General features: G+C 34.9%; 2 protein-coding genes across 9 annotated transcripts in view; one reads left to right on the top strand and one right to left on the bottom strand.

Moving 5' to 3' along the window:
* LOC138701479 (uncharacterized) overlaps positions 1-2,428 on the bottom strand; it is a 316,721-nt gene extending 314,293 nt beyond the window's left edge. For 4 of the 5 annotated variants that reach the window (XM_069828381.1, XM_069828382.1, XM_069828388.1 and 1 more), the window contains exons 1-2: positions 2,286-2,427; positions 1,830-1,908 (exon numbers count right to left, since the gene is read on the bottom strand). The gene's annotated coding sequence lies outside the window, so the exon portion shown is untranslated. Of the gene's footprint in view, positions 1-1,829; positions 1,909-2,285 lie in introns of all 5 variants that reach the window. The other variant, XM_069828383.1, reaches the window with a different exon arrangement.
* A 77-nt stretch (positions 2,429-2,505) lies between these two features.
* Positions 2,506-13,129, top strand: part of Ccz1 (vacuolar fusion protein CCZ1) — a 55,556-nt gene continuing 44,932 nt past the window's right edge. For all 4 annotated transcript variants that reach the window (XR_011332602.1, XR_011332601.1, XM_069828390.1 and 1 more), the window contains exons 1-3: positions 2,506-2,721; positions 8,272-8,369; positions 11,069-11,162. Coding sequence is in view for 2 of the 4 variants with exons in the window: in XM_069828390.1 (XP_069684491.1) it covers positions 2,647-2,721; positions 8,272-8,369; positions 11,069-11,162 (267 nt within the window). In the remaining 2 variants the exon portion in view is untranslated. The remainder of the gene's footprint in view (positions 2,722-8,271; positions 8,370-11,068; positions 11,163-13,129) is intronic.

Here is a 13,129-nt window from a genome sequence, read left to right as displayed (position 1 = left end):
ATGCATGTTTCTGTACGAGAGAGAGAAAAAGAGGGATATTGTTTTAAGTTGTACCCTATTATAATTTGTAGTTGACCCTACAGTTCAAGCACTAGGCTATACAACTCGGTTCGAAACATAGCGGATATGGATGTAACACTGTAAGAAACATGCCCCCGAAAATACCTCTATTAATGATCATATTCCGATATACTGTACTACGGTCAAGCTATAACGGGGGAGGAGGTAAATGATGTCTCCTATAACCCTGTTATATGGGGATTCTATGGTTTTGCTTTGCCCCCCAAGAAAACGGTTCTCTCTCTCCGCGTATGCTTTGTACTATCAATAAAAACATGTTTTTTTTTGTAATTATTTTAAGTGGCAGTCTTTGTATGTAAGTAGTCTAGTTACGCCGTATTCTGAGGTATAGCTAATTGATTGCAATAAAACACTATTTTAGAATACGTAATAATAATTTACATCACTACTCTGAATCTTGATCTTACCTTTGTGCATGAAGTAATAGTGAAAAAATACACGTTATTTGCAACGAAAGCAATGAGCAAGCACAATTACATCAATATCACTTTACCGTAGAATCTCCCGTCTCCACGCGTTGCCAAACCTACCTATGCTCCGGCTTGTAACTGAAAAAGGCTCTGCTTCTATCCATTTTATGTATCGATTTTCTTAAATAGCAATAGAAACGATTACAATATGTTTAGCTTTATGTGATACTGTACAAAATTAATTGCATAATTATATTTATATGGTACAGTTCACAAATAAAATTAGATACTTCACACTTTTGGATTCATAAATATAAAATTGCTTGTCTGTGCTATAAGAAAACGAAAGTTTGTTTTGTCATTTGGATGTGCAAAAAGTTGTTTAATTTATTTTTTTAATAAAAATAGTTGAAAATAAACTACAAAGAAATATCAGTGGTGATATGATAAAACAAAAAATAGAATTGTTACGAAACGTATACCCCAACATACGAATATGTGTCATTTTCATGACACTGATTTGTAAAAACATTACACATTTAAGTAAAGACATAGTGAGATCTCATGACACACCGTATCCTCACCTAAGACAACACAGAACTTCACATTCAAATGGATAATAGAATCTAGGCTGAATTTAAAGCCACGATTGTGGCTTCTACGCAGCATCAGAAATGTTATAATAAGTACATAATAACGGACGGTATATCTATTTACACTTGATTGATAAGCATTTTAGGAAGTCAACATAACATACTTTATCCCAAATAGATTAGAAAGTAATAAGGAACACTGGCTTGTGGAATGTGAACAAAGAGAACACATAAGAATCAGCATTTTGTCATGCGGTGATGGAGAGAGCTGCATTTTTTTTTAATTCAACAAGAGCCTCGATTTACTCAAGGTTATTCTTGTTATGGTTATGATAAACGAATGTGTTGCAAACTGGAATACCCAGTAACACGAGAGACCAATGGAGACCATGTGCATATACTCCAAATGATAAAAAAAAACAATGATGCACAGCAGACATTGGTACGATTTATATATTAAAAAAAATGCAATTTCTCATTCAAATGTAGATAATCATAGTTACAGCGAAAAAAAAAAAAATAAACATTGGGTCTGATAAATAACTGAGACTCAAGAATTTACAAACAGTAAAAAAATATCTACACTATCCTATGCGTGTTTGAACTCGTCGCTTCTTATTCTGGCTAACAATACACTTAACTGTTTCCGCAACGCCCACCACACCATGAATATTTCATTATAGGAAAAAATCCGTTAAAACAGTCACATTAAATTGAAGCACTGTTAGCAAAGGTACAAACTCACCAAAATTGGTCGTATTAGAATATGTAGTCGAATCAAATGATCAAAGCTCTACCATAGGCAGATCTCTGTCGTAATTTCACTGAAAAAGAATGTGCGAAAATGTGAGCATGAAACAATGAAGAACTAAAATTACACATACAATTATTATTTTTGAGTGCCGCTGCTTTCTTATATTATTTAATTTAATACAATTAACTTAAATAATCTACTTGGAATATTAGACACAACTTTTTAACTAAGCGAAGAGAAAAACAATCTCCGCATGTCTGAAATAATTCTATGGGCACTGCATTGCAATGAGTTAAATATAGATGGATGGAATGGAAATAACATCTCGGGAAGTAGGAGACGCACTTTCTGAAACTTTAAACTTATTGAGTAAGGTAATGTGGTGGAAACACTAAGTCAAAAGTGTGTAATTGATATAGATTCTATTACTTTGCACATTTTGCTTACCGTAACATGTGAAGAGAAGATTTAAAATTGTTCGTAAGTCGAAAGAAAATCGTTCTGAAACTTTTCATCCGTCGCACCCCACACCCTCCATGTCGTTGTACCGTTCGCATCTGATCATAGATGGCAGCACACGATCATGATATGGTCAAAGAGAAATTGGAGACTGGATTTGATTCCTTGCGACCGTATGATTTTATTATACCTCTTTGTAATATGGAATGGTGCGGGCTATCAGCTGATTTCATGTATATTTTTTCCAGTTCACGGTGTGCAATTTCTGAGATTGAGGGTAGGTCTATGTTATTCCGTGGTTGGTCCATGACAGGATAATTTAAATGTTGTGTTTGCCAAAAATGGAATAATGACATCAAAATCCGAGATAAATTTACAGAACTTCTATGTTTACAATTCGTCTTTCGGACAGAAGGAAGGAGAGGTGAGTGTGAAACATATTATACCTGTAACTTTTATTATTATAATAAGAATAATGCTGACATATGTATTAGTCATATTTTCAAAATATATTGCATAGTCGCTATTGTTTACATAATATTCTGCAATCTAATGATTTCTTTTGCTAAATTAGACATGGACACATGGGATATGAAAAATGCACTGGCACATAAATTTAGCCTACGCCAATTCTTTTGAAAGTCTTTTCTTCTTTTTTAATATAAATTTACGGTATACCTAAATTTACAAATTATTAAAGATGCAATTTGTCATAGTGATATAAAAAATCTGTCATAGCGCTATTGACACAACAGTGTTTCACGAAAAATTGTAGGCCTACGTGAATTGTAATGTGATGTAGATAGTACCGATACTTCCTGCCTTAGAGCTTAGTAGAACCATTGGTTATATTGCTCGGTATTATATCTTTATAATTATTATGTAAAGCAGGTGGCAACTGTCTGCACTTCACCATATAGGCTACTTACCGGTAGTTATTTAAGTTAGGGTTAACGTAAAGTTAAAATGAAGCCATCCTTATTACTGGTAAGGGAGGTCATAGGGACTCACAGGGTGGATGAAGAGGGAAATGTTAATTTAGGTCTATGTTTGTGTTAGATTTATGAGCGACACTTCACAGCATTACTTTAATTCAGCACAGAACTATTACGCCTATTATCGTATAGGATAAATTTCAGAACACGGGATTCCTTCCTTTCCCTCTTACTTCAAAATTCAAACACAAAATAAATTATTGGCACTGTAAAGTGCCTTTTCTTAAGCATGATAATGCGCATTCGACAAACGCAGACAAATCTACTCTTTTTAGGTAGGCCTATTTTAAAATATAATTGTCAGTGAGGAATCCGTATGCTGAAATTTTCCCCTAGCATTGTGTGTGCCTACTGAACCAGAGTTAATTCTGCATTGGGTTCGATTCCCACTTGAGCTGATTACATGGTTGGGTTTTTTCCTAAGTTTTCTCCAAGGCGAATGCAAAGGTAAATCACACAGCGAATCCTTTGCCTCATCTCGTCAAATACCATCTTGCTATGACCAATTCCATTGACGCAAAATCTGGCCACTTGAAATTTCCGACAGAGGATTTGTATAATTGTTTGGACCATAAGACAGTGAACGCAATCTGCTTATCATTTAGCTTCAGTTACTGCTACGATGCTATTGTGATCGGATTCTATAGCTGTTGTTAGTTAACTATCCGGAGACAAGTCTGAACCTCCCAAGTGATACCAAGAAGGTACCACTTATGAGACAACTAGGCCAGGAGATAAAGGGGTAGGGTGGCCAGTTCCTTTTTCCCTCCATTGCATACATCGTCAACTAGCTACATATTACACTAATCAGACTTCAGATGTATACAAACAATAATTGTTCTTCCTCTGACACATGTCGTCAAGTGAGATGTACTGCCTGATAATAGATGTACATTATCAGCCAGAACTTCAATCAGAGGATACTCTATAGTGAGTAGCTTAAAACCATGTCAAACTTATTCTATTGTTGATTAATGTTGCATGAAGCAAAAAAAGCTGGCGAACATCTTGGTCCTTTTTCCGAGGGAACTCCGGTCTAGAAATGCATTTTTTTTACGATGTACTGGAGTAACTTTTCTGAAATACTGGTAAGGTTTCAAGCCTTTGTAGTTAAATTAAGCTACTAGGAACGAGACAACACTGATGTTAAAATTACAAACGGAACAACTGGATAATACGCACGGCAGACCAATATCGATAGTCGACTCTACTCGCTGGCCACTAGTCACCGGGCCGTACCGAGCCGTATCAAACAAAATATAATCGAAATGGTGGTAGTCAAATTCGCGACTATATTCTTAAATAATTCACTCCATTAGTCAAGTTCAAGGTTTTATGTAGTACAACGGCGGTTTTTTGAATGCATTAAATGAAAATGAAGATGTAATAAGATAATAAACTAGGTTATCACAAGGAAATTAACAGGAAAAAAGATGTGTTTCACGGAATACAATTAAAATGACGGAAAGTAAATTTCCGGTTAATGTTCGCCAAAGCGTAAAGTACGTAATTATGACGGCGTTGCTGTTTTATTTCTGGCCCATAGAAAAATACCTAGCCTTTTACGAAAAAAAATTTAAGGACCATGAAATTATTCACCGCTTTCATTATAGGCCTATTATTTTTTAACAATATTACGAATCAAAAACTGTCATATTATATACGTAACGGCACGGTTCAAAGTGACCGTGCTAATTCTCCAGTATAGCGCAGCAAAACATATTGAGTTCATTTCCTCATAGTGCTTTTAATTTTAATGTTTGAAGAATGTTATTAATAAAGTTCATTATTTTTATTGATAATTACCGGTAATCATGTTACTGTGGTTACCGTAATTGCCATTAGAATTGAGATTCTGAGATTCATTCCTGGTTATAATAGGTGTGAATTATTCTGACTATTAGGTATGAATTATTCTTCTTCTTATTCTGCCATATCAAGGTTTAAGCCCAAGATCCATTCTGAAACTAAACTCTGTATTGATTAGTCCATCTCATCTTTGTACGTCCTAGGTCGCATTAGATATGAATTGTTAACTTTACGTATAAACATCCTTATAAAAGGAAGTAATGACGAAAGTCTCGTGATATAGATTTGCAGCACGTGCAAGAATCCTGTTCTTCAGTGGGGGAATTTGATTCGTCATTTCTGACCCACCTCAAAATTTCACTCTGCTTGTGATCATCCTACCTGCGAGTGTGATGAAGTACACCTCAGAGTTGGAATTCTTCAAATTGCCAAGCTAGCAGAGTCCAGGGAGGTCTTAGTTGATCTTAGTGTTACCAACCAATTACAGCCATGTTAACAGAAAAATGTCACACTTTATTAGGTTGTCCTCAAGGAGCTTGTGTTACAGTGATAATGCTGGAAGAACAGAGGATGCAGTACAGTAATAAAATGTTGATAAATTCATCTATTTCGCTATGTCTACCAGATCTATCTAACTTTCTCCTACTATAATTTAAAGTACAGTAGAGTCCCGATTATCCAGACTATACAGGCCGAAGGCAATACAGACAAGCAAGAATCCAGATTAGTATGGAGGGGTGAGAGCGCTATGTGGTTTTTGATCTTATAATCTTAAAGGGACAAAGGTCGGACTCAGTAATATAGAAAGACGTTACTCACATATGTACTTAATAAACGAGTTTTTATTCATAATACAGTACAATATGTAATTGATTTAAAAAACTTTATTGTTCAGTGCTATACATAACGTGCACTACTGTAATTAAAAAGAAAAGTGATCCGGATAAAGCTGGATAATTGAAGTCCGGATAATGGGACTCTACTGTAATGTAAATGGACCTTATCACTATTTGACTTGTTTGATAACACTGAACAACAAGAATTTTGCTCTGACTGAAAACAATGTGTCCTTGTGGTTTGGTCTGCGCTGAATCCGAAAATGCGTCTCTTTTCTTCGTATCGCATACTGTTTTTAAGATATACTATGATTTCACTTTTCGATAAGCGCTCTCCCAGGAAACATCTGGCGGGGGTTGGGGGTTGTAAGCCAAAACAAAAAGCTAATACATTTTATGAGTTATTGACCTATTTCCGGTTTCTTATGATTGTTGTGTATTCTTTTGTACTTCTAATAAATACGAGGCGTGTTCTTAAAGTAAGTTCCATTTTCAATTACAGCTGTCGCATTGCTGCATTCGTTATTTTGCGCATACGTGTTTTCTTCTTCAGTCCTCAGGCAAGCTGTGCATGCAGTTTCAGAGCTTCAGTCCGTGTGTGTGTGGTTAGTTGTGATCAGTTGAAATGTTTAAAGTGATCGAGCACCCCGCCGACTGTGAGATGCGCTCTGTTATCCGTTTTTTGAATGCGAGAAACATCAAACCAGGTGACATTCATCGGAAACTTTGTGAGGTGTATGGTGATGATGCCATTAGTGATAGAATGGTCAGGAGATGGGTTAGAAAGTTCGAGGGCCGCATCTCTGTGCATGACGAGCAGCATACCGGTCGGCCATCTTTGATCAATGACGATTTGGTGCGTGGTGTCGATGAAAAAATTCATGAGGACAGGAGGTTCACAATTTCTTCGCTCTCCTTGAATTTTCCACAAATGTTGCGGAGTGGTTAGCAGGCGGGTGAATTCTACAATGAGGGGATAGAAAGACTTGTGCCACGACTCGATAAATGCCTCAATAATGGTGGAGATTATGGTGAGAAGTAATTGAAGTGTGGGGAATACAATGCTACAAAAATGTTTTGTAAATATTTTCCCGTTTACTTTCTACACCCTTTTGGAACTTACTTTAAGAACACGCCTCGTAAACAGTAAGTGTCATAACAGTTCAAAGTGAGGTCTACGCAATGAACAAATAAGAGTGTGGTTTTCAGTATTTAAAAGAAAAGTTTACCAGTTTGAGTGAAGGCAAATTAAAAGAGGACCTTTTCATCAGTCCACAAATTCGCAAAGTTATGGCTGACTCTTTCTTTGAGGAAAAATTTTCCGTTACAGAAAAAATGACATGGCACGCTTTCAAAGATGTTTGCTCAAATTTCCTTGGAAATTTTACGGTATACAACTACATCGAACTTGTGGAAACCATGTTAAGTACATATGAAAAAATGGGGTGTAATGTGTCTCTCAAAATACACTTTTTATATTCTCATTTGGATTTCTTTACTCCTAACTTTGGAGTGGTAAGCGACGAGCATGGGAAATATTTCATCAAGAAATATCTGAAATGGAAAGACGATATAAAGGAAGATCATTATCCAGCATACTTGCAGATCATTGTTGGTTGGTTATAAAATACAGTCCGGGTCTAGTTATAAATGGAAGTCAGCCAGAAAATCCTTGTAAATGATAAGTTCCAATTGCGAGATTTTTCTCATTACACAAGTAGGCTAGTATGAGGCATTTTCAATCCTTAGTATGTTGTAATTTTATCAGTAGCAGTGAAAAAAAAAAGACAAGTTTTTTTCATAAAAAATTCAATTCAGTTTCCCCGGAAAATGGTACATGGTGGGCAATTTGGATTTTGAATTCAGATTTAGGATACACGTATATTAATAATATTCACCTATCTTTATTTCGGAGCAAGACAAAAAGTAAAAATTTGTTGTTCAGGGTAATCAATAGAATTATCTCCTAACATGTCTAGTTTTGCTCATATGCCAATTTTTGCGATGTTGAACATAATTCGTACAAATATAATGCATTTTCAGGATTATAGTTTGTTAGTAAAGAATACAATGAAATGTTTGAATTAGTGTTAAAAAATGGACCAATATGCATTCGTATGTAATAGACTAACTTTCTTGATTTTTAAATAATATAGCATACAAAAGAATGTCTATAGACATGTGCCAATGCATATCCTCCATCAATTTGACCATTGATATGAGTGAAGTAGGCTACATAGGCCTATATCTTTCAAAACAATGTATTTAGGAAGAATGGTCATTGCATGTAGTAAATACGATCTATATCTTTCTACATTGCATTTTTTGTTGCAGGAGGATAAAAAAATCTTATTCTATTACCCACCAAAGACTGATTTTGATACACAAATGAAAAATGTTGGACTCAGTGAAGCAATTGTTAAATTTACAGAGTAAGTATTAAGTTCTATTTGACAAACACGTTCTAAATGGATTAAATGTAAGCCTTTACTCATGTAGATACTGGGTATGTGTGTGTGCGCACATAGCTATGCAGAATGGTTCCAGATAGTAATGTTCTGTCGGCTTAATAACCATAGTGTGGAGTGCTTGTCCCGAGGAAGCTAAGTGGTAAGGGGTGGAGTGGGACTAGTCTGTGTAGAGAAGCATGGACCTGTCCATATGCTGGCATATGACCACTCACCACTCGACAACAGATTTTGTTGGTGTTGGAGTGAGATCAGTCTGCATAGAAACTCTTGTTAGCAACCTTGAACTGTCTTCGAAATTCTCAGATTGTCAGGATGAATTGAAACAACTCACTTTATTTTACTTTTGGCAGTGATTAAAATAAAAAAAATGTAAACCATTTTGTTCTAATATAATTTTTATAGGGTTATTGATAAAATATATATCAGGTAGACTCTGGAAAAAACGTTTTATCACACATTTACTTTTCTAAACAAATAAAGTAATGCTGAAAATAAACTTCTGTTTTCTTCGTAATTTTTATTTAGGCCTGCGTATAGAGGAAAATAATCTCAGCTTTGAAACTTTCACTGTGTTGCCTTACTAGCTAGGTTTTGATTATAGCTCTATTCTCAGAGCTGTCTGTTGACAGGGCTCACATTTATTAAGAAATAAAATATTGAGCATACACGATTACAATAATTCTTGTGATTGCAGTAAATTGTGAACTCAGATGTAGTTTAGCTATTTACCGAAGATTCCAGATCTTTTGATTGTGTCCACATCTGTGGAGTAACGGTTAGCGTGTCTGGCTGTGAAACCAGGTGGCCCCGGCTCGATTGCCGGTCGGGGCAAGTTACCTGGTTGAGGTTTTTTACTGGGTTTTCCCTCAACTCAATATGAGCAAGTGCTAGGTAACTTTCGGTGTTGGACCCTGGACTCATTTCACAGGCATTATCACCTTCATCTCATTCAGACGCTAAATATCCTAAGATGTTGATAAAGCGTCGTAAAATAATCTCTAAAATAAATCTTTTGATCGTGACAAATTGATTAGGTACCTAATGTGCCAAAGATCTTCAGATCCAGAATTTGATAAAGATATACATTCTATAGACAAGATTAGAATTTGTGTCTCGTAAGGTATTTTAATAGACTACTAATTATAGTTTTAAGCTGAAGTTTACCGAGATTCTTTAAATTGTCTTATTGTCATTCTCCAGATTGGATACTATTTTTGAACTCATTTAATATAATTTCAATAGGCCTACTAAGTTTATTGCAACAACATTTTTGAAGTTTTGTGTTCGAGGATAAAATATTATTATTTGCACTATAATTAATTTTGAAGAAAAAATTTGTGATTGAAGAATTGAAATTTACACATATAACGAGTTTTATTTTATGATCCTAAATTTATGGATATGAAAATATTAATATCTGTGCCATTGTACTTAAATCCTTCAAACTCTTGTTTAAGAATAAAATAATTTTATTTAAATCTGTTCAGAATTACGTAAATTTGGATAAAGTCTAAGGACTGCTTAAGTGAAGAGTTTAAAGCTGTGCTAATTTCAACGTGGTAATTCACCATTATATCGGTAGTTTCGTAATAGAAAGTTAAATTGATAGTATTTTTAGATTTTGATATTCCAAGTAGCTTACGTTTTCAAAGGGCTATTTTAAAAGAGAATTTAAACTTTGTTAGTATAGTTATCACCAATGTGAGGTTATATGATGCAAGTCTTTTCATATCATGATCAGCATTTTTGTTTGTTTGTTTGTTTGTTTTTTTTTTATTTGTTGCACATAAATTAAATATTAGGTTTGTTCCAGCAAGCAATTCAGAACATGTTTCGAACTAATACTAAACTTCTTTCGATGCGTGCGCCAGTTGTGTATTGTGTATGGTGTTAGGACTAGTTCAGGATTTTATGTTGTGGGGACATTTCTTGAACTGTTTTTTCACGGCCTTCGTAGTTTCATCTCATATTAAAATCATATTCATCTTCCGAACTTAATTCGTCATGCGTCAACAGTTCAGAATTCCCAGTTCTGCTTTTAATCGAGAACAAAGTTAATTTGTTCCAAACGAGTTCTAAAGTACGTTGGAGCAGAGAACTGGAAGTTCAGTATCAGTTTGGAATCAGTTCTAGTCTTGTTGGAACACACGTTGAGCTGCTGCGCATTAGCAGGCAGTTCAGAATCGATTCCGAACCATGCTGGAACAAACCTATTGCTAAATACCTTTATTGCTATATCAGAATTCATAGAATCACGCAACATTGCCTATAGTAATCACAGATATACAGCTGTATATGTTTTTGATAATTTTCATATTTCTTAAAATTAACACAACTTTATTCTCATTTTATGTCATATATCTCTAATTGTTATATTATATTTTCTGTCTCCCAGTAAAGAATATTAATAATTAATGTTATTGAATCGAGTAGTAAAATAATGTATATTTCAAATAGGACCTGGAATAAAAATTTCAGTTCCGGCTGTTCAATTTGTAGATTTCTTATTGTAGTTTAATTTTAATTTAATATTGACAATTTCTCTATGGCCTTCAAATATGGTAGGCCTACTCTAAGAAATTAGAAAAATTCTTTTTCGGTTTTGTCACAAAATATGCAGCTTAATGGATTGCAGTGTATATGAGTGAATAATGTTACAGCACCTTCAATGCAGACCAGTTATGTGAAGCACTACATACACAAAAGACCAGGCAGCTGTACCATCAGGCTGAACGAGGATTCTGGATGGTCATGGTAATTATGAATAAATGTGTTCGAAAGTCCTACTGCTCCATTATCCTGCTTGTTGATGCTTTTGTGGAAGTAAGAATAATGTCCTTAATCATTGCTTTCTTTTTCCATCTTCTGAAACAGATCTTTTAAAGTACTGTATGTGGATAGAAAAATCCGTGTTTTCTAGTGACCTTGACAGCTACTACCGATATTAGAATCATATGTCCTGGAAATTTATAAGACAAAGCAAACTAAGTGTAGTCCACCATCTAAAATCATAAAATATTCAATGGCACGTGGAGGCACATCATCCAGTTTCATGCTACAGACACATGTTTTTGCTTGGTACTTCCTCCCACAAAATCACCTGGTGAGAAGCACTTCCGACCAGTACAGCTCAAAACATACTGAACATGTCAGTTTAAAGCCCACATTTTTAGGGCTAAATGTATTTCCCGAGAACATGCTATAATACAACAGAGTCATAAACAGTCGAGTCGTTACATTTTAACCAGATTTCAGCATCTTTATAATTGCTTTATTCTCTGATTGTGAGATAAGACTGTGTTTGCTTAGTCTGATTTTGTTTTCTGCTCTTCTTAAGCAGACAGCTGGTTATATAATACTGAGCTTCCTTTTACATTCGGTTAACTGTAGGCATTGTACCTTGATGACTAGTTTCTCTATAGAATATTTTGCGAATTGATACCTGTGTGTGTGTGTGTGTGTGTGTGTGTGTGTGTGTGTGTGCGCGCGTGCGCGTGCGCGTGCGTGCGTGCGTCTGTGTCTGCACACCCTTTTGAGAATTTGCAAGGAAAACAAGTACTCTGTGCAGATAGAAATGTATCGTTATCCAGGTATTGTCATGAATGTTAGGAACGACACTGGCAGTATAATGACATTGAGAATAATAAGTTGAAGACAGTGACAGTACACTAGTTTCTTCATCTGTAGACCTAGGTAATTGAGCTAGATATAGATGCCGCAGCAAAGTGAATGATTACATTTTTATCAGAATGAAAATAAAATAAAACTTGACATGCCAACATGAAGTCTTATAATTTTATTTTTGAAGTGTAGAATTCGCCACCTATATACAGTCTTACATGTGTGTGCGTGATGTAGTGAATTAGTTCTTGTAGTCTTGGTCAATACCATCTGCCATCAAATAATTTTGCGTGGTATATAGATTTAAGAGCCATAAGCGAGGATTAGGATGATTAAATAATAAGCTTTCTTAAGAATCCCATTGGGACACCCCATTCTGTCTAATCTGTATCCAGCATGGACATTCCACAGGAGATGAAAATTAATTCTTGATACTTTTGGGACCGAGATAAAGAACATAGGTATAACTAGTGAAAAAGAAAGGAGAATGGACAGTAAACTACTAATGAAAAGGAAAACAGGAATGTACAGACCCAGAAACAAAATTTGGGCCACCTGAATTTTTGAAGTTCCAGTTATAATGTACTGTGCATGCTCAGTAAGCACTGTACAATAATAAACTTAATCATACTGTTGAAGTTTAGCCAACCCATAGCCATGGGACCCAAACAATCGCCATAAAAGGAATCTTTCTGAAGAAAAGACTCACTTTGCTATTATAAACCATTTGGGACTCTGCACAAGAAAACTTAAAATTTTTAAGATAATATTTCTTCTGTTTTAACCTGATTGAAGATTTTCAGAAAAACTCAGTGTCATGAAGGTGACAGTAGTTTTCATGTTTTGCATATTTTGCAACCATTTCATATATTGTGTTGCCAATACTAATACATTTATTTTAAAAACTATTGTTTAAAAGACATACATAAGAGAAATCACTTGCTGTGCACTCAAATAAAAAAGATGAAAAGTTTATATTCTCGATTGTACTCAGAAACATTTTTTTAGCCTATATAATTTGAAAACTGAGGATACCTGACTTCATACATAAATTGTACAGAATATTTGGTTGTAGCTTATTTATTTAAATTTGCGCACAT

Source organism: Periplaneta americana, chromosome 6 (genome assembly GCF_040183065.1).
Source record: "Periplaneta americana isolate PAMFEO1 chromosome 6, P.americana_PAMFEO1_priV1, whole genome shotgun sequence".
NCBI classification, from domain to species: domain Eukaryota; kingdom Metazoa; phylum Arthropoda; class Insecta; order Blattodea; family Blattidae; genus Periplaneta; species Periplaneta americana.
This window is presented reverse-complemented; position numbering and strand designations above follow the sequence as displayed.